This window comes from Ooceraea biroi, chromosome 5, assembly GCF_003672135.1.
Source record: "Ooceraea biroi isolate clonal line C1 chromosome 5, Obir_v5.4, whole genome shotgun sequence".
NCBI classification, from domain to species: Eukaryota; Metazoa; Arthropoda; class Insecta; order Hymenoptera; family Formicidae; genus Ooceraea; species Ooceraea biroi.
The window spans coordinates 10,215,393-10,234,655 of NC_039510.1; the positions used below are offsets into that span (position 1 = coordinate 10,215,393).

Consider the following 19,263-nt stretch of genomic DNA (forward strand, 5'->3'; position numbering starts at 1 on the left):
CACAGTGAGAACTTTATTATCGATGTAATTTCGTTTGTGCTTTTATTCGAGGAATTTATAATAATATTGAAAATCGCACGTGAATTTCTTGGAGAGTGCAAATGCTGGAAAAATTCGATGCACATAAGAAAGGAAGCTCTCAAAAGATTCAATAGTACGTTTTATAAATCTCAACAAAGCAATTCTTACAATACGATATATATATATATATATATATATATATATATATATATATATCGTATTGTAAGAATTATATTATTATATTATTAACTATTATATTATTATATATATATATATATATATATATATATATATATAATAATAATATAATAGTTACAGCAGAGTACGAAATATACTTACATCGTAATGTCTTTTTACTATTTTTAATATGTACTCATGTTTTACCGTAGCGTAGGATATACAATACATTTTCGTTAGATTGTCTACTTTCAATCAGTGATGCTACCCTTTGAGATCGTTATCATAACTTAACAAGTAACACAAGTATACTTATTGTCATTAATGTTATAAACATTTATAAAGAATTGACAAAATTCTGAGATGAAATAATCTCCAACAAGTCAGTCCAATTTCAAATAATTCTTTTCAATCATCCAATTAAGAATATTGCAATGTGTATTAAAAAAGATTATTTAAGATTGGAAGATTTGGCTCGCGCAAGTGGATATTATTTCTCTTTCAACAATCTTTCATAAATGTGGACGTAAATGTCGGTTCATGATATATACGTTACAGATTTCATTCGTCTACAAAAGATGCGTAATTTCGCGGAATAACTTAAATTTCGAAAGAACGTCTCTCCGTCGAATGATTACTCTTCCTCTTTCCCCTTTTCTCTGACGGCGGTAGTACTCTAGCGGTATCTTTTGCATTCGGCCCACAGAGATAAATTGCGGAGATAAATCAAAACGGCACCCCTCGACTCCCCTCACGCGGTATATAGACGGATAATTCCCATTAAAGAGGAAAGGCGGTCGGGGCGAGCGAATACCGCGCTAACTTCCGCCTTCATCCACTTATCCTTCGAGGCACGGAAGGACTATTCCTCACAATTACATCCTGATCGATCCCGCCAGGACGTGGATTCTCCCAAGGTCCGCGTTTATGACCGTCGCGCGACGTTCCGGGAATAATGCTCGCCGATACAGCGAGAGAAAACGACAGGCACGGAAGAAATTAGAAGAAGGAATCTGGGAATCCCGGGATAAAACGAGAGAGAGACGAGGGTCGCGGTGAGCTATGAATCGGATTACAGGCGATACCTCTAATCGAAAGAAAGGTCGGTGACGCGCGTGAAAGCTCGTAGGAAAAGCGAAAGAATGTCAACTGGCGTTAAATCTCAATTGATCAAGAAACATATTGAAGAAAAAATATTCTCTTCTCAGGTTTGCGTTAGTCTCAATACGTTAATTTAATTGCAAACTCTTTCGAAAATAGCGAAAGTATTAAAATGCGAATCGCTAATCGCTAAAATCACTAAATATTTGCGCAAATTTACAATTTTTATTATTGCTTAAGTGAAAACGGAAAATAATGTCATTCTCTGGATTGATCTCGTTCTGTGACTTTAAAAATGTTGAAAAATGATTTAAGAAAAAAATTAATCCGTCTATAATCCGTCTAATGAGACGGTTAATCTTGATAGTTGAGGACTCAAAACACATAAGTTTCATCGGTTTTTACATAAATCTGATTCAGCCGCATTTGAGGCGAAGATTCGCAGATGATGGAGACTATGTAATAATTCGAGCACGATACAAACTCGACGTGGATATTACATCCAGTTAGAGTAATCTGACCACGAACGTCGGTGTCTCGTTATCGAGGGTCATCGAGACCGAGTCTATCGGTTCTGCCTGGATAATTACGTAGTGCAAGTTGTTCGAAGTTCTAGCTGAAGATTCATCGCTCTGTCAGGACGTCTTGGCGGAAGGTACAACGGCAGACCATCTTGATAGTTTCAGAGATTCCTAGTTCCGAACGGCATTATACCGATAGTGAGGTGTTTCAAATTTCCTTGTAAATGTATCCAAAATTACAGAAGAGAAATATATCAGAAAAATCTTGTAAACTTTGATCTTTTAAAAGAGAAATTGTAATTGCAATATGTAAAATAGAATGATCCTACCTATTATTATCCTGCATGATCATTGATAAAATTTAATGTACTTGTCATTCAATGCAACAGAATGTTAATTTTCCACAAAATTCAAAATTTAAGATCTTTGTAAAATTTTCATTGCGAAAAATGCGTGTCTTGAATTTTAGTACATAATTCTGTAAAAAGATTTATTTTTTCTCTCTCTCTCTCTCTCGCGCGCGCGCGCACATGAATACACACTCACATTCACACTAACACACGTATACTTTCAAAAATACCTTAGATTTTCCATTATTATCTCGTAAAGTATTAAAATTTTAAAACTAAAACGCAAGCAGAATTTCCTATAAAACGCATTTGTATTATTCTGCTATCGAATTGTAAAGCGACGAAAATTTCTTCAGATCTTTCGTCAGAAATTTGTTACACGACGCATATGCACTTTCGATTATCGATACGACAGTCTTATTTTTATCGGATTGCAAGTATCCGCGAGATGCTTTCTTACGACTTAAGAATGAAATCTTAAATCGCCAGAAGAAATCGGTGTCCGATCAACATTCTAACTGTTTGCACTGGACACCAATTTCCGTGCATCTGCACTCCTGGCAGAGACTCGAAAGCTCTGTGATGATTCTGCCGACACGATACATTCGACCGTATATATTGCAGCCGGCCAGCTTCAGCAAAGTGCCCATTGGTATCTCGTTGTCGAGGACCTTCGAGGACGTCTCGACAGTATCCGTCTCCTCGGTTAGCCTCTCGGTACTCGTCGATGAGGCGGCGAGGGTCTCCTGATCCTCTCGTGTTCCGCTGATGGAGGAAACATCTGGCATCTTCGTGATCTCAGTCAGCTTAACGTCGGAACTGGTATTCGAGGAGAAGAGCAACTCCAAAACGCTGTCCAACGAAAAAATAGTGTCATCCTCGACGTCCTCAACGATTTTCTCGCCCTTGTTCGGCGAATTATTTGATTGCGTATGATTGTCGTGCTTCGTGATACGATCGTCCACTTTGTTGGCAGACTTTCTGTCGGGATCGTCGGTCTTGGATAGGTTTCCCATTGCGAGCTGTTCCTCTGTGATATTGCTCCGGAGGAAAGCGTTCTCCGAATCGTCGATCGTGTGATTCAACTCGGTTCCGTCGTAGCCGAAGGCTCCAGCTGAAGATTCAGGACCTTCAGGCTTGCCGGGAACCTGATTCTTGGAATCGTACGTTAACGAGACGGTATCTTCCGGAGGTACTTCACCGTTCATTCCGTACTTCATATTCGACACGAAAGAGGAGTCGACCATTTCCCCTACGTAATCAAAGGGTGGTCGTATGTGTAGCATCTGCTCCACAAAGTCAAAGTTCGGCGAGTGTTGCAGTTGATTACCCGCCAAGCCTTGAGCGGAGTTCTTCGACACTGACGTTGCCATGGATGTCGTCGGCCTGGACGTCGTGATACCGCGCTCAATCAGGTAAGGGATCATGTCCTCGATCAGGGAAGGTAAGTCGGGTGCCGGCTCGGTCTTGATGACATCGCGAAATGGATCCGGCGACACTGTAGGTTGTCGTTGAGAAGGCGCCGTGGCATCGGCACGATCGAGCACCACCGTTGGCGATTCACCGGCTTCCACTGTAACAGCGAGATTAGAAAAATAAAATAATATATAAATTTGAAGTGTGGATAAAAATATAATTATAGAGAGAATTATGTACATGTAATTTAAGATATACATATAATTTTGTACCCTAAATCTGATGTTCTACGGAAACTGGAGGCTGTGAATAGTATAATATTATAATTTATTTGCACATTTTTGTTGAAAGAAATTACTATAATCATAGGATAATGTAGAATGTACCACAAACGATTTTGCCGCAACACTTTTCCTCGGAGTTGATCCTCCGACAACCAATTTTTAACGGCGAGCACTTCTCCGAGAAACACACGACTTCCCCGTAATAACACATGCAGATTATGCAGAGAGCGGCGCGTGGCAAGATCTCGCCGTGACCGTATTCCATATTCTCGAAGTGGCACTTACTAGACGAATCTAAGTAGGGCAAAACATATCAATTAGCAATGTAAATCACCGCGATGCTGTTGCTGTTAAATTTGGCGAATTAGCAAATAATTCAATTATATATACATATATATACCATCATTTTTTCGATGTGGATTCGTAATCTGTTCTGGAACCACGGTAACGCCAGTACCAATCTCGAGATTTAAGTCTGTGGGACGATAGGGAACATCGAAATATGGCGGCTCTCTAGGTACAAATCCACCTACGAACAATGTCTATTACTTATTATTTATGTGAAACGCCATTGATTGACGATATAGCATTATTAAAATTATATGGCTAGTTAATTAAACAAATTAAAATAATATGAAGCACGATGCACAAATTAGTTTAGTTTTATAATTATTAGCTTTTGAAGAGAGAATTTGATGAAATGCAAAGTTTACAATCTCTCATATGGCTCATATGCTTTCACTAGATCAATTATTTGATTCCGCGCGTGCAGAAAAATCATAAAATACCTTCAGTCTCCACAGGCGGGCTAAATCGGTTCTTCTGGCTTGCAATATCGTAAAAACCAGAAGCGTCGGTCGGTTGTAGCTCAGGAGACGCTACTACCGCACCGGGAGGATATCTAGTCTCAGGCGAGGATACATCCTTGTCTTTCACCAACGCGTCCGCCGCCACAAAGGGTATTATTCTACAATAGCGATATTTGATCTTCTATTAATATGCATATCACACGACGCAATCTCAGATAATCCAAATTAAGTTTTGAAATTACTCCTGCCAGAGAAAATCAAACGGAAAATAATAGAACTTTAGCCACCAAGTAATCGATGTTTCAAATAATTTGTAATTTTTCGGATTAAAACTGCTCGTAAAAATGTATAGTTTCAATAATCTTTATATTTTTTTCAATTTTAACATTCTTTGAAAGAAAAAACCAGTTGCAGATACAAAAATTGATTGGCATTGTACATTTTTTTGCCGTTAAAAATATAACGCCATAAATCGGCATCAATCAGTTGTTTTCGACAAACGATTTCAATTTAATTCACGGCAGTATTCTCTGACAAACCTCGCGAAAAAGTGGTTCCGTTATAAGCGTGAAAAATTGATTGCACATCGCGCGCCAGCTAATAAAAAGAAATAAAACATACTGTGTGTCGATTACATCAATTGCGCAACGTTGCACCCGTGGATATTTTCATGCATTCTAAAAAACATATCGCGAGGGAATTGATCAAAAAACATTTATATTTTCCCTTGGTGCTACCTACGAGTGGAAACTTGTTCACGTCAAATCACAGCCAGATTAGGGGTGATGATGGATCGAAACGTGATAACATTCACCTAACGTTTGACAGTGACGGCGGCAAGGTCGGTTGACTGTAGTCGTAGTCGTAATCCTCGTCCTTTTCGCGATGAGTAATGTTCAAAATGGCCTCTACATCGGGCGGGATAGATCTAATTGGATTTATCGTGACACCTTGTATATGGCCCACCGAGACATTCGTCTTCACTGTCACGTTCATCACGAGGATGTCGTCCGGCATGAGTATCGTCGACGATGGACTGATGACAGGTCTCTTGCCGATGGTCTCTGTTCCCTGTGTCATACACGCATTATCCAACAAACTTGCCTACTTGTCCACTGTGATTCGACAGTGAATTTTCAGCGGACATGACCGATAATTGATGAACTGACCTGAACAAAGTAACGCGATGCGACGAATTCAAGATATTTGCAACTGTATTTGCACAAATTTTACTTTTAAATTTTTTGCGAACAAAAGGAATTTTATATTTAAAAATATTCCATAGTTGGACACTAAAATCAAGTAACTGAATTTACTAAAATCTGTAATTTCTTTGTTGATTTTTAGAACGGTATTAAATTCTCATTAATTTTCCTCTGCAATATCCTAAGTGTTTCATCAGCCACTAAAAACACTCGAGGAAAGACTTGAGAACGTTCTAATTATCATTCTGAAAATTCTCCAACAGGTATAGTAAGAAATGTTTAACTATTTAATTAAGTGTAAATATCCACGAATAATGAATTAACAAAATCTTTGATTATTTTTGGCTGGGTCTTTAGAGAAATCTCATTGACATCCGCTATTTTTACATTGAAAATCCTGATTATTATTCCTCTTTTCTCGTCATTACCTCAGTGAGCGTAGAATTCTCGGACGATTTCTCGCCGGGGATAAGCGAATCCCCGGCATCCGTGGAAATTGCGAAAGGATGCGTCGCAGCTTTGTTTTTCTCAATTATATCCGCTTTCTCTCCCGTCTGCGCCCCCGTCTCTGTAGCCCCGTTTTCGTTCCGGTCCTCGTTTTCGCTCGCGTTTTTATTTTCGTCTCTCTTGGTATCCTCGTTTTCATCGTTTCCATTATCGAGCGTTAGTTCCGAGAGCACCGTCGTCCATTCCGGCGATGAGATCGTCGAGGCATCCGTGCTGGCGAGGTCCTCCGTCGTCACGATTGTCGAATCCGTGAACGTGCTTGTGGAGCACGTCGTGCATGAATCAGCAACGGAATCGGCATCTTTGGTGGACGCCAGCGTCGACTCGAACGCTACTGTCGATTCAGTGTTACTCGATAACTGGCGAACGAGGACAAATAATCATTAATGGCGAATTGATTTACGATCCGATAAATCTGCGATTTATTTCGCGCCGCTAAAAAAACCGTGGAAACGCTACGTTAACGTTAACATTAAAACGAGTGCGGACACTCTTGTCCACAAACGTTCAAATTATATTTTTACATTTCAGTTAGCATACACATGCATCAAACTACCACTTAATGCAATTTACGGAATTTACATTTACATTCAAAAAAAGCTTTTAAATATACGTACACATATTTGTAATTATATTTCGCTCATGCAGAAATTTTTAACTAGTCATAACGATTCACGATCAATATTTTTCCTTATATGTATTGCGTATTCATGAAATTGAGACCTCATTCGTGGAAGCCGCAGCAGTCGTCACTTCCAAGCTCGATTTGTAGTCCATCGTTCCTATCAAGATTTCATTGTCCATGATGTCAGTCTCCATGGTGGAGGGCCAAGCGGTCGAGTATGCGGCGACAGACGAGTCCTCCTCGAGATCGATCCTGCTGGTGCTAACTTGTTCCTCGACCACTCGGTGACCTCGTCCTTCGACGGGCAGATTTGTGGATTGATCAATCGCCGGCTGAACAATAAATAACAGATCCGCACCATAACGCGATTATAGAATCACTTTGCAGAAAGATCTTTTTTCTACAAAACTATATCACAGACGCACGCTTCAAAGCCTACTACTGGTAACTGGATCGGTCGAGTCAATTTAATGATCTCGCGTAGCTTGCTCGGAACTCGAAACCAATCGTACGCGAGCATTTAATTTCATGATATTGGAGTATCGATACCGAATGAGTAAGGTAAATTTGAATCCTAAAGTCCCTTTAATTCTAAAAAAACATCAGCAGATCCATGTGACGAACATGTGCAATAGCATGATTTATACATACGTGTATATATGAAATATTAATAAACACGGAATCACAAAAGCAAATAGAAAGTGATCTCTCTCTTTCTCTCTCTCTCGATGTTATGAAAAATGTGCAAAAGTAGAAAATTATGAATTTAATCGATTTCGAGATTTATGCGACAGAGGTTCCTTACTGCGTCTTTTAGAGATGCATGATTGACATGCTCATTCAAGAATTTCGGAATCCACCGCAGTCGTTTCCGTTGTCTGAGTAGATTCCCGTGTACCTCGCGAGATCCGAATTCTCCCGCACAAGTGGCATTCTGTTCTAACGACGTTATCTATTAATAATAACGCAACACGTTCATAATAGATACATCGTCATCCGATTGGAAACTCCGCATCGCGCATCGTGATCCAATAAGGTGCGCTTCATCCGAAATTCCTGAACTAAGTCAAATATCTAACGCGTTTATAATCAATGTTTCGAATAGATTTCATTGATTAAATTCCGCCGACTACGTAAATCACTGTCCCTTAACTTCGATCTTGATGAGCTTGTTTCTACTAATTTGCCAACACTCTGAGTGTTGTTAGTTTTTAATTTAGGACAATTAATGTTATTTCATGTAATTCGCTAATACGATGCGATTATTTGTGTTTTGTAAATGAGATATACATAGAGGTAAACGTACGAAATAGTTGGTCTCCTTGCGAAACTTGGCATAGTCCTTGCTGATGAAGGCGTAGGATGCGTAGTTTTGAGTGGCCTTTACTTCGATGCTGCCGCCTTGTTGAATATTAAATCTCTCAATTTCTTATAATATATCCATATAGTACATTCATATATAAATATCCAAGGTAGAAAGTCTGAATCTGTAGTAATATTTTTGGGAAAAGGATTCGACTCGGTTTGTCTTTCCGAATTAAATACTAAACTCAATCTCAACAATACGAAAGTATCACAGTTATACAAGAATCATATCGAACAGATATAAATTCCTGCACATCACAATTGTATTCTTATAAGAAAAACATGTTGATAAATCGAAATATACGTATCATCGTATGCTTATTAAGTCTGATTTTCTCTCTGGATAGAATTGAAAATAACCCATCTGTTATTCAAATCAGAAAATTACAGAAGCTAAATATAAGTAACAGTAAAAGATCATTTTGTGTACCATTCAAATAGACATTTTACATCAGTAATTACATTATAATACGAGAATGATGTTTATCTAGTATAGCCAGAAATATCTGCGAAAATATTTATCAAACTAGCAAAAAATCAAACCATATTATATACTTTTTTGTAAAATGTGCAATGCGCGAATATCGGTGACATTTGTTAGCGGCAGCTAGATAAAATATGCTTTTAAGTCTGCGTTTGCGGTTCACTGGCCGATTTTCGTTCGGTAGATGCATATTTCTATCTGCCGCGATATTAATATCGATGGCTATCACGCCCGCGGAGCTGCTATATTGACTGCATCGAATAAACGCTCTCACGTGGAAATTAAATCCCCTTTTAACTCGCAGATGTTTCTCGCTTCCAAGAATCGGTGCATTTAATTCGTTTACGTATGTGCGCATGAAGTCCAGCAAAATATTTTATTTTCCTTTCGCGAATGGAGATACCAGATGAAATATTTGTAAACCCGGAGACGAGACGCTAACGGCGTTGTTCGTTATTCTTTCGTATCCCGACATGCATCAAATAAATAAATATATTTTTGTACTTTTAGTAAAATATTTTTAGACTTAACCGAACAAGACATGATTCAACGTCAACGTCGCGATCGAAACACAACGTTTTCTTGTCTCATCATATTTAATAAAGACGAAAGAGAAAAATAAAAGGCAACTTTATTCCGAGTCATATGGTTTTGCGACATTAATTCAACGAAAAACACAATCCGGATGTGGACCACCGGACACTCCGGGGTAACTCTGATGCGAACGTGCGTAAACTCACTGCAGTTGTAGGTAGACGGGCAGCATTGTCCTTCTCGCACGATCGGGCTGCAGCCTTGAAGTGGTGGCGCACACGCAAGCGGAACGCACCGTATGGCTCCCATCGCACAGAAACAGTTGTCGCATGCGGCCTTCCACTCGATGTCGCGGACCATCTCGCCCTCCACGTAAGTGCGCTCGCCCACGCGACATCCTGGACGATCATTTGCCGTCGTAATAGAGGGACGTCGTGTGAGAATGCGAATGTGAAAACGTGGCCTCCGCGCACGTGATTTCTTTCATCAGATCCCAACGTAGCGCGAATATCCGGACATTCAAGGATGTCGCGTGAATATCCAAGCTTCTACGGGTGTCTGATAATACGTATGCGAGGAAGGCAGGAATATGAGATAGGATTACATCACATTGGAATGCACCGTAAAATCCCAAATAAAATTTTAACGCGCGTGACCCGTGGAATCTTGCACGGAGGATCTAATTTCAATCCCGATTTTTTGCAGTTTGAGTGCAGCTTCATGGGAATACGCGAATATTCCTACCTTCCTGGTGAGTTTTAACGTATTTGAACGTGTCCGTGCCACGCTCGAGGTAACACGTAACGTCCGAAACATCGCTCTTTTGATGGTGTCCACGTATTAGTCTCGTAATGTCTCGGTCCCGGCGAGGATACTTGCCCATCCAGGGGAATTAACGAGCCACCGCGACTTCGAATCGTTATTTACTGACTTCATGGTCAGTCATCGCGACGACAAGGCCGCAACCGTCCGCCCGATGAGGAAGGGATGGTCTTCGGCGTGCCCGTTTAAAATTAAGCCAACCCCGAATGTCCCGGCAGCCAGTGACAGCCGTGGCAGCGTCGTAGCGGCCGAGGACTTAAGCCCGGCTTAAATATAAGCGGCCACGATGAAACCGGCCGTTAAATGAACGGCAGCCTCGACTATCCGAAGTGCCAGCTCGCAGCTTCCATCCCCTTCCCACCCTCTCGGAGCAAAGTGGCCGGAAGCATCCCTACGGACGCTTCTTTATCGTGTTACATGTTCCTCTATGGCTGTCGGACGACCCTGTTACGGGAGAACCCAGAACGATTCTCGGATACCGGTGTTCGCTTCCGGGGATATCGGTCGTCCTGGTGTACACGTTCTTCTAAGGTCGCGCACATTTTTCTAGCACCACAAGTGCTGGTAGACGGAATCGGGAAAAATAGCGAGAATCACGGTGCACCGAGGCGTTAACGGTTTTAAGCGAGCTATAAGTGACTAAAAATTAAAATACGAAGACTTAATTCTTTTCTCTCAGTTAGTTGTAAAAGCGAATTTTACTTTGAGGTTTAAATCGCAGAAAACTCATTTAATAAATGAAATTGTTACTCGCGATTATATTATCGAAGATAAGAAATTTGCGCTGGAATTTTAGGGTTGTTAAAATATTACTCAAAGTTTCCCGATCGAGATGCAATATCTTTTTCAAGTGCATTTTAATTTCTCGTATTTCGATCCATGAAAATATTGACGCGCGTTACTTCAGCTGGTACGTCATTACGGTATTTTCCTGAAACTTACAGCTTTTCAGCCGTCGCGATGAGACCGAGCATTAAATGAACCTCGTCGGTTATCCGGAGGTAGGATCCTTGTGGAGCAAGTGTCGCGGGGTGATATAACGTCAGCAGTAACTCTTCGTTATTAAGTTACACATTTCATCACAACTTTCGAGAGCGTGCTTCGGCTGAGAGCTTTAGTCGCGCAGCGGTAAATTTCGGAATAATCCCTAATAGCCCGATTTTCTTAAAGTTTTCCACTCCCACGGGTGAACTTTAATAAGTTGCTCGCTCATACATGATGCCAATGTATGTAAAACAATTCCCATTTGTTCGTTGCATCGCATTTTGTCTCTATTAACGTGCGATTTGACAATTTCGAGAGTTCTGCTCCAATATGCGGAATAAGATGCTTTGTTCGATATAGAAAAAGAAATAAAAGTATCTTTCCTCCTTTCCTTTACATTCATGATACATGCATTAATTACTCGCCGAAACGGGTAACGTTTTACGAGGCTTCTTCATCCTTTGCGTTTCGCTGGAATATCAGATTCACCAAAAACTACAAGCTAAGCATCTCCGCGTAAGCAACAGCTCACGAAGAGTTGCCGGCCGCACTATCGGGTTTCTAGGAAATTCCCCGAGTACCTCCTCAGCTCTACCGAATTCAGTTTAAGAGGACTACGTCGTAAATGGCAATATTTGAACTCACCATTTCCCGATATCGGCGCCATTGTGGACGGATGGTGGTCTTCAAAAGAAATAAAGAGAACCGTTTGGTAAGGTACTTTAAGCAAGTCGCGACGCTGCCGTGATAAAAATACACTCACGAGTGCAGTTGTAGGCGATCGGGCAGCAGGAATGGGGTGCGTACAGCGGGGTGCATCCCGGTAGAGGCAGCAGGCATTTGGGCCGGATACATCTTCTTGCGCCGGATATGCAATAGCAATACTCGCATCGCCGCGAACCCATCATCGCCGATCCCGAGCCGTATTGAATCCCGTCGTGTAGACATCCTAATATATTTGAATATCATCTCGTTTTATAGATTTATTTTGCTCGCAGTTCAAAATGAGAGATGGACAGGTAGTTCGAGACAAAAATTTTTAATCATTTTTACGATCCATTGTCATTCATTCTCAGAAATATACGGGAGTAAAAATAAATGCGCATCATCTTACACTGCAATTTTCTTTATGTAATTTTCATTTAAGAGATTTTTATCTTTTCCCGGTTTTCTTGCTGATATTTGATTCCGTTATATATTGATGGCTTGCCTCTCACTTTGTTTCTTCCTGACATAGTATATTTATTACTACTTTTTTATTTAGTGATGCTGCCTCATTTATATGTAACGATAGCTGTTTGTTTGACTTAAGAAAGGCACACAGAGAGATCTATATACAACAATTAATCTTTAATTACAATTGAGCATTAAACGGAGTTTAGGAATTTATATTAAATTGTTCTTGTAGAGATCGTTTCTATCCGCGAAGTAGTACGTGAGCTTCGTTGAAGTTCAGTAGAATTCCCAGGATCCGATAATTTATTTAACAATACTTTCAAGAAAGATGCTTTATATATTTACAACGTAACGTAGCGTAACGTAAAAAAGTTGTTGTTTCGAGAGACAAGGCAACTCGCAAATTCTATTATGCGTTTTTTAACATTCATTGCATTTAATTTTTCATCATTTCAAGAATCTATCTTATCTAAAATATTCTAAGTAAAGTAGTCTAAATTAAGTTACGCAAATAGAATAGAAACTAAAAACATTAGATAGAAATTTGATGGTTAATAAAAGTCATCAATTTATAAGTAAATAATGTTAAGATGAACATATAATTGAACACTTGGCTTGGTATTGTGCACAAATACAAGCGCCCTGAAAAATTCTGTTTTATTTGCAAATGAAAATAGTGTTGCGGTAAAACAATGTTTTAGTGAGCAGATAAAAAATGCACCGGTATAAACCTTGCGCGGTGGCAAAGAAATCCTGAATTAATTTAAAATTACATTCGCTTCAGTAGTAACGAGCCATCTTAACCCCTTCTGTGTTATGCCCGAGTTTAGCCGAGTGTTCTCTACCTTCCTCAATTTATTTACCCAAGTTTACTCGGGCGTAACGAGGCTCATTTATTTACCGCAGAGGTAGTCCAGATGCTCTTTTCGGAGACAAAGTTGGAATGAAAATTATTAAAAATAATAGCGCGGCTACTAATTTAACTCAAAATGCAGTCGCACTGTATAATGACATAGTCGCCAGAAAAGAGACAAATCAAAATTTTTCTGCATTTGAACAATTACTACAGTAAAACAGAAAAAGAAAGTCCGAAGTTATTGCTCGCCGCAAATATGCCGAGTCATATTTCCATTCTGCGAAATAAGTGCATTGCAGCACAATTTAAAAAAATTATTATTTGCACGCGCACGATACAGCCGGTATCTTGCTGAGGAAGATAAATAACAAAGTATAAGATCAACAAAGTAGAAATACCTTCTGTACGTGAGTGGTGAACGCGCTTCTCATCCTCGGCTTCCACGTTCGTTTGTACACTGGCTCTCCGCAACATATTCTCGACGTCGCCTGTAAGTCAGATAATAAATTTAAGCCCTAGCCACGATTAACTCTTTAATCTGCTTTACCGCGAAGCCGAAACTTTTATGCGTTTAACGCAACGAGTTTCATAAAAGAAGCAAGGGAGCGTGTCTGCACGCAGGCATGCTCCTTACACCGCGACCTCAAATAATAATTATTCACTATTGAATGCACACGTAAATAAAGCAATTCAGGAAATTCGTTTGCAAAACCTTTCTTTAATTGCATATAGGGACTCGCGAAAAATGAGAATTATTACATATAAGTACATGAGAAAGATATAAAATAGAAAAGTACAAAACAGCTGAATAGATTTTTCCATAATTTCCCGAATTCCATTTGGAGAGGCTTGCAGCTCTCGACTCTGTGGCCGCTATGTTATATTGACAAAGTATCGCGATTAAGCAAGGGGGATATCATTGTACTAACGTGGTTCACCGCATACCAGCTCGGCGCAGCACACGTTCTCGGCCGGTGAACGAACGTGACAGCCCGGTGGTAGTGCATTTGGCAATCGCGGGCATACCCGGAGCCGGCATCTCAATGCACCTTCGGTGCATCGGCACCGCAGGCAGGGCTCGGACGTACTCACAGCCGTTCCTTCCTGATATCGGCGGCCCTCGTATCTGCATCCTGCAATCGCGAGTAAATTTCTCGTTACGTAACGTAACTTTAATTACAGTGTGGGCTGGGTTATAGAGACTCGTGGAAGTTATTATATATATATACACGATGTTTCGGTATCGTGAGCACTCCGTGAGAGAATAGTGTTAAACTCTTCACGTCGAATTACGCGTGTTGTTGCTGAAAAAATGAAATTCAACGTTTCTTCAACATATTTAGGGTTTGGATGAAATGAAAAGTGTAATGGAGTTTACATATATAGGATTAGTATTATTTATTACGCGAGAAATCTCGCGGAGGGACCAGGCTGAAATTTTGCCATTGTTCGTGATATACATGTAAATTCGAGCCTCAGTACCAGCAAGCTGGTCGGAACTTTTTGTTCGGCTTTCTCCGCCATCTCGGTGGTCAGGTCTTGTTCTACGGTGCATTATACTAAACTGAGAGGATGCACAACGATCCGCAGACTCCGTGTGTTCTCTATTAACGTAGACAAAGCAACGCCCGAAGGATGGTGCTGCGAGCACACGGCAGAGTCCCGATTAATAAGATCCAATTAGCAGTTAATTAACACCTGCGAAACTTTTGCGCGCGACGCGGGCCCAGTCGTCGAAAGTTACATCGGCGACAGCTAAAACAATTACCGGAAGACCATAATCGCATAGTTGAAGACGCGCTATTCGGTAGAAAGCAATGTTCCCTAAGAAAACAGTCGGAAGGGAAATTCGGGAATTACTTGAGCGCGTAAACACACACTTTGATCTTTTCTGACATGTATTACACGGATACCTCCTAACTTTTAAGTCAATCCACTAAATTTTCACTCAACTTATGAAATTTTAAGACAATTAAGCAACTCTCTTCGTTTTGTTTGAGAAACTGAAACTTGAAGGACTCTGTTTTAAATCTTCTTTCTAATAAAACCTGAAATTCCATTACGTTGATTAATACGGAAATTGTAGAGGATATATCAGATTAGAAAACAAAATTCTTTTTAAGTTTTTAATTTTATTTATACATGTATAGAATGCTCCACATTGCACTTTTTTTTAGATTTTGTAACGGATTTGTAGAGAGTGCAAGCTGTGCGGCTAAACTGCAAATAAAAGAAGCAACAATTTTAATCGTGATCTAATTCAAACGAAGCGCGCGGGGAATGCGAAAGTTTCACTTCAATTCGGAGCACGCGCGCCGAAAAATCACTACAACGTAAACTTAAGTGTCGGAAATATTTGCACGTTTAGTCGTGAGTGACACCAACCCTTCTGAAAATGGAATTTTCAATATAAATTCCACGTGCACTTTGCAATGAAAATGTCGAAGGACTATCGGTCAGATTAATACTGATTTCGCCCTGCGCTAGAACGATGCAACCAATCTAAGATGAGCACTGTTTTATTTGCAGATTTGTAGATATAGGATAGGATGTGTTTGCACAATTAAATTAATTATAGGTGCGATAGTAATATGTAAGAAATTTACAAGAGTAATAAAGAAGGCTATTCATCGATCACTACAAGATTCCTTGTCGAAAACTCGCGATTACTATTGCGATATTCTTTTACATGCACGCGTGTGTACATTCTTCGCGTCATAACTTCTTCAGCCATAAATAACTGTAAAAACTGACCACTGCCTCTTTGATCCTCAAGAGAAGGATTAAATGGACAAAGAGATTTACGTATATTACAACAATGTATAGTAACGTGTATTTTGAGCGCTAATCACATATATAAACAATTTCGTAATTGTCAATAACATTTGAGTTGCTCCTTACTTGTAGTTAACCTTCGTCAGTATCGATGAAATATTACCGGAAGATCCTCATCATAGATATTCATAATTTCATTTTCTTCTTCAGCTTTCTCTTTCCAGTAAACAGGTAATCGCAATGCATCAAATAATATGTTCTTGTATCACGAGAGTGTATGTTGTATGCAATGCATTTCACGGAAATATCAAATTACCATAATTTAACATTTGAAGCTTAATTTCCTAAAAAAAACCTTCATTATTCTAACACGCAATCTGCCAATTACTTCTCAGTCAGCGGTAAACTACCTCCCGTACGAGATGTGTACGTCAAAAAAATATATAAAAGATTGGAAATACAAAAAGTTACAGCCATTATCGAAAAAATAATGTAACGCGTTGAAAGCTTCAGGACTGAAAAATCTATAATAACGCTTTTAGTTCAGGCGGATTTGGAAACGAATTTGCATCTTGGCCCTTGGGACTGTAATATGCCGAGAACGTTAATCCGCCGTTAGCCCGATGCACGACGAATAAGGACGTGCCTAATAACCAGCTCTTCCATCCTCTCGCTTACGTCTTGGTGCCTGTCGTTGCATTCTCGAGGAGCATAACGCGGGACGGGTGTGTATGTGTGTGTGCATGTGTGCGTGTGTGTTGGAGCTGTCATTAGTCCCGGGAATGCAAGTACGGCACTGCCGAGGGCAGCAGTAGTAAAGGACACTCCACGGTTGGCCAGGGAGAAGCTCGCACCAAGCGAGAAACAAGCCAAGTTAGTTAATGGCGCAAAACCGGAAGTCCTCCTCGCCGAAGAGGAGGAAGACGCCTCCCTCGTCGAGAGGATTTTAATCCTCTCCTACGTGAGACAAGGAGATCCTGCAGCGTGGCAAGATTTTGTTACGGACGCTTCTGAGCGAACGTGAGCGAAACGTTCCGCCAGAAACTGCGTCGGAGCAACCATAAGCTATCCTTTCGAGCGGATGTGTGCGAGTTTCTGCGAATTTAATTAGTGCATCGCGTATACATATCGTGATTTACGTTGAAATGCAGGTTGACGTGTACGTTAGCGTCGTTACCCTATCTCCCGTTAATGGAAAATTATCCAGATCCGTGTTGAGGACGCGTGCAAGAGATAACTGACACGAGCCTTGAGAATTAGATCCGCTATGGAAGCGACTGTTCGCTTCTCTTTTGCGTCGTTTTCGCCTCTTCGCGTTTTATAATTTAATTTAATCGCGATTATCTATACTATTATATAAATTTGAAAGTGCATACTTTGAAATGCATTTTCTCAATAAACATGAACTATACACACAAGTGTGTTATATCACTTTGTTCGTCTTGACGAAAAGAAGGTCTTAACGTCTTTAGTTTTTTTAAATAATTCTTTTTAGAGGAAATAATCTATCTATACTATTATATGTATCTATACCTACTACAAGTTAATTAAACACAAAGTTTAATGTAAACTTTACCGGGCAAGGTCGGGTATTAAAGCTAGTATATATATAAAATGGATTTTTTTCGAGCCGATTTGCTAATCCTCGCAAATCTCTGTCCTATTTTCATAGCTAATGGTCCAGATAATTTCCCATAGTTTCAAGCATTTTTAAACATTTTTTTTACATTTTCAAGCACTTGGTTTTTTTAATTTGAAGAATGAAGATCATTTTTATCAGAGAATTTTATTTTTCGTATATAAACGATGCCAGGAAACGTGGCTTTAAACCATTCTCGTCTATATCTGCGATGCGAGAGAAATCTCGTGAGAGTCACTGCTATCACTATCGTGCATCGCAGCGCGTTTGCGCTCACTGCCAAGTGCAACGGTGCACGTGCGATGGTACGCCGGCCGCCGATCGTACATGCGGCGGTATGAATGGAGCGAACTCTGCCCTTATCTCCCCACCTGTGACCCCCTCGCCTCGGTCTCTCCCATCCCCATGGAATAGCGCATATAACCCGTAACGTAACCATTACACGCACGCACTTGGTCCATGGTGCGCGGCGAACGTTCGCGAGACCACGCGAGACGTGGGCGAGAGAACTGACGATCGTTACGGGGGCTGCTGGTAGTCGTGCTGGACCATCTTTGCTTCACTCGGAAGGTCAACGTCTAGAATGGAATGAATATTTTCTTATCATGTATTATCTCGATGATACTTGATGGAAAACTTATTTTTATCGAATGCAAACAAGCTGACTCTTCTGCCAGCAAAATTCATGATATATTTATCATGCGTATCTTTGATATTTATTAACTGTATATCTATACAGTTTATGTATTTTAGATAAAAAAACGTGCTTTTTGAAATTTAATTATTCTGCACAAAGATTTTCTGTCATGACAGATAAGCAAGTTACTACTTCTCCCTTTTATACTAGCAAAAGTCGAGAAACTTACAAGCTTTTTTATTATTCTCAACGAAAATATTCTTCAAGTAAACGATAACTTGAGAATTATATCTATACCATCTATTTGACAAAGACTGATATCTCCGTTGAGAATAATACCGGAAGACTTGGACAATATTCGCTTCGTATCCAGTTTCCAATTTGTTGTTTTTGAGAATCAAGGCGAATGCACCGACGTGCTTCCGTAGCGGCTTTTGTTTGCTTCAATCGTTCGGACATTTATTTATTTGCCGAACCTCTCTGGGAAATACCAGAAGACTACACGAGCAAGCAGTTTTGATCAGAACGATAAGAGTAGTGGATAGCTTTACAAACACTTTTCTTAAAAAGTTAAAAATGTAAATTACACGATATCACGAAGAAAATATGGAATTTTCGGAGTAAAATCACACGACGAGACGTCGTCGTCAGATGGACGACTAAATACTGCGATCCACAAACAAAGTCTACGAACCTGTCGTATAATGCTGAAACCAGAACGCATCGTTGCGCCCGCAATCCCGTTCTTTCGAAATGTCGCACTAGCGAAATTGGCCAATCGGTTTCTGAATCGCGTCCATCTCCACCAGGCCCGCACCTAGGACACACTGATAAATCGGATCCTCCCTGATAAATCAGCCTGTACACGACGATAAATTCGTGGCGAGTCTTTCTCTATCTCTCTCTCTCGGACATATCGCGAGGACATATCGCGTGATCACATTCAATTAATAACCGTGCAGTCGAGATTCTTTG

The 19,263-nt window shown here is 40.1% G+C and overlaps 1 protein-coding gene across 1 annotated transcript; it reads right to left on the reverse strand.

The window, feature by feature from the left end:
• Positions 1-400: 400 nt before the first annotated feature.
• Positions 401-17,156, reverse strand: LOC113561970. Its single transcript, XM_026969671.1, has 11 exons — positions 11,969-17,156; positions 11,851-11,889; positions 9,606-9,797; positions 8,323-8,417; positions 7,115-7,348; positions 6,313-6,750; positions 5,494-5,750; positions 4,659-4,837; positions 4,271-4,399; positions 3,973-4,164; positions 401-3,743 (listed from the first exon to the last, which is right to left on the reverse strand). The coding sequence occupies exons 1-11, from the start codon at positions 12,111-12,113 to the stop codon at positions 2,677-2,679; spliced, it is 2,967 nt and encodes a 988-aa protein (XP_026825472.1). The 5' UTR covers positions 12,114-17,156; the 3' UTR covers positions 401-2,676.
• Between the last annotated feature and the right edge of the window lie 2,107 nt (positions 17,157-19,263).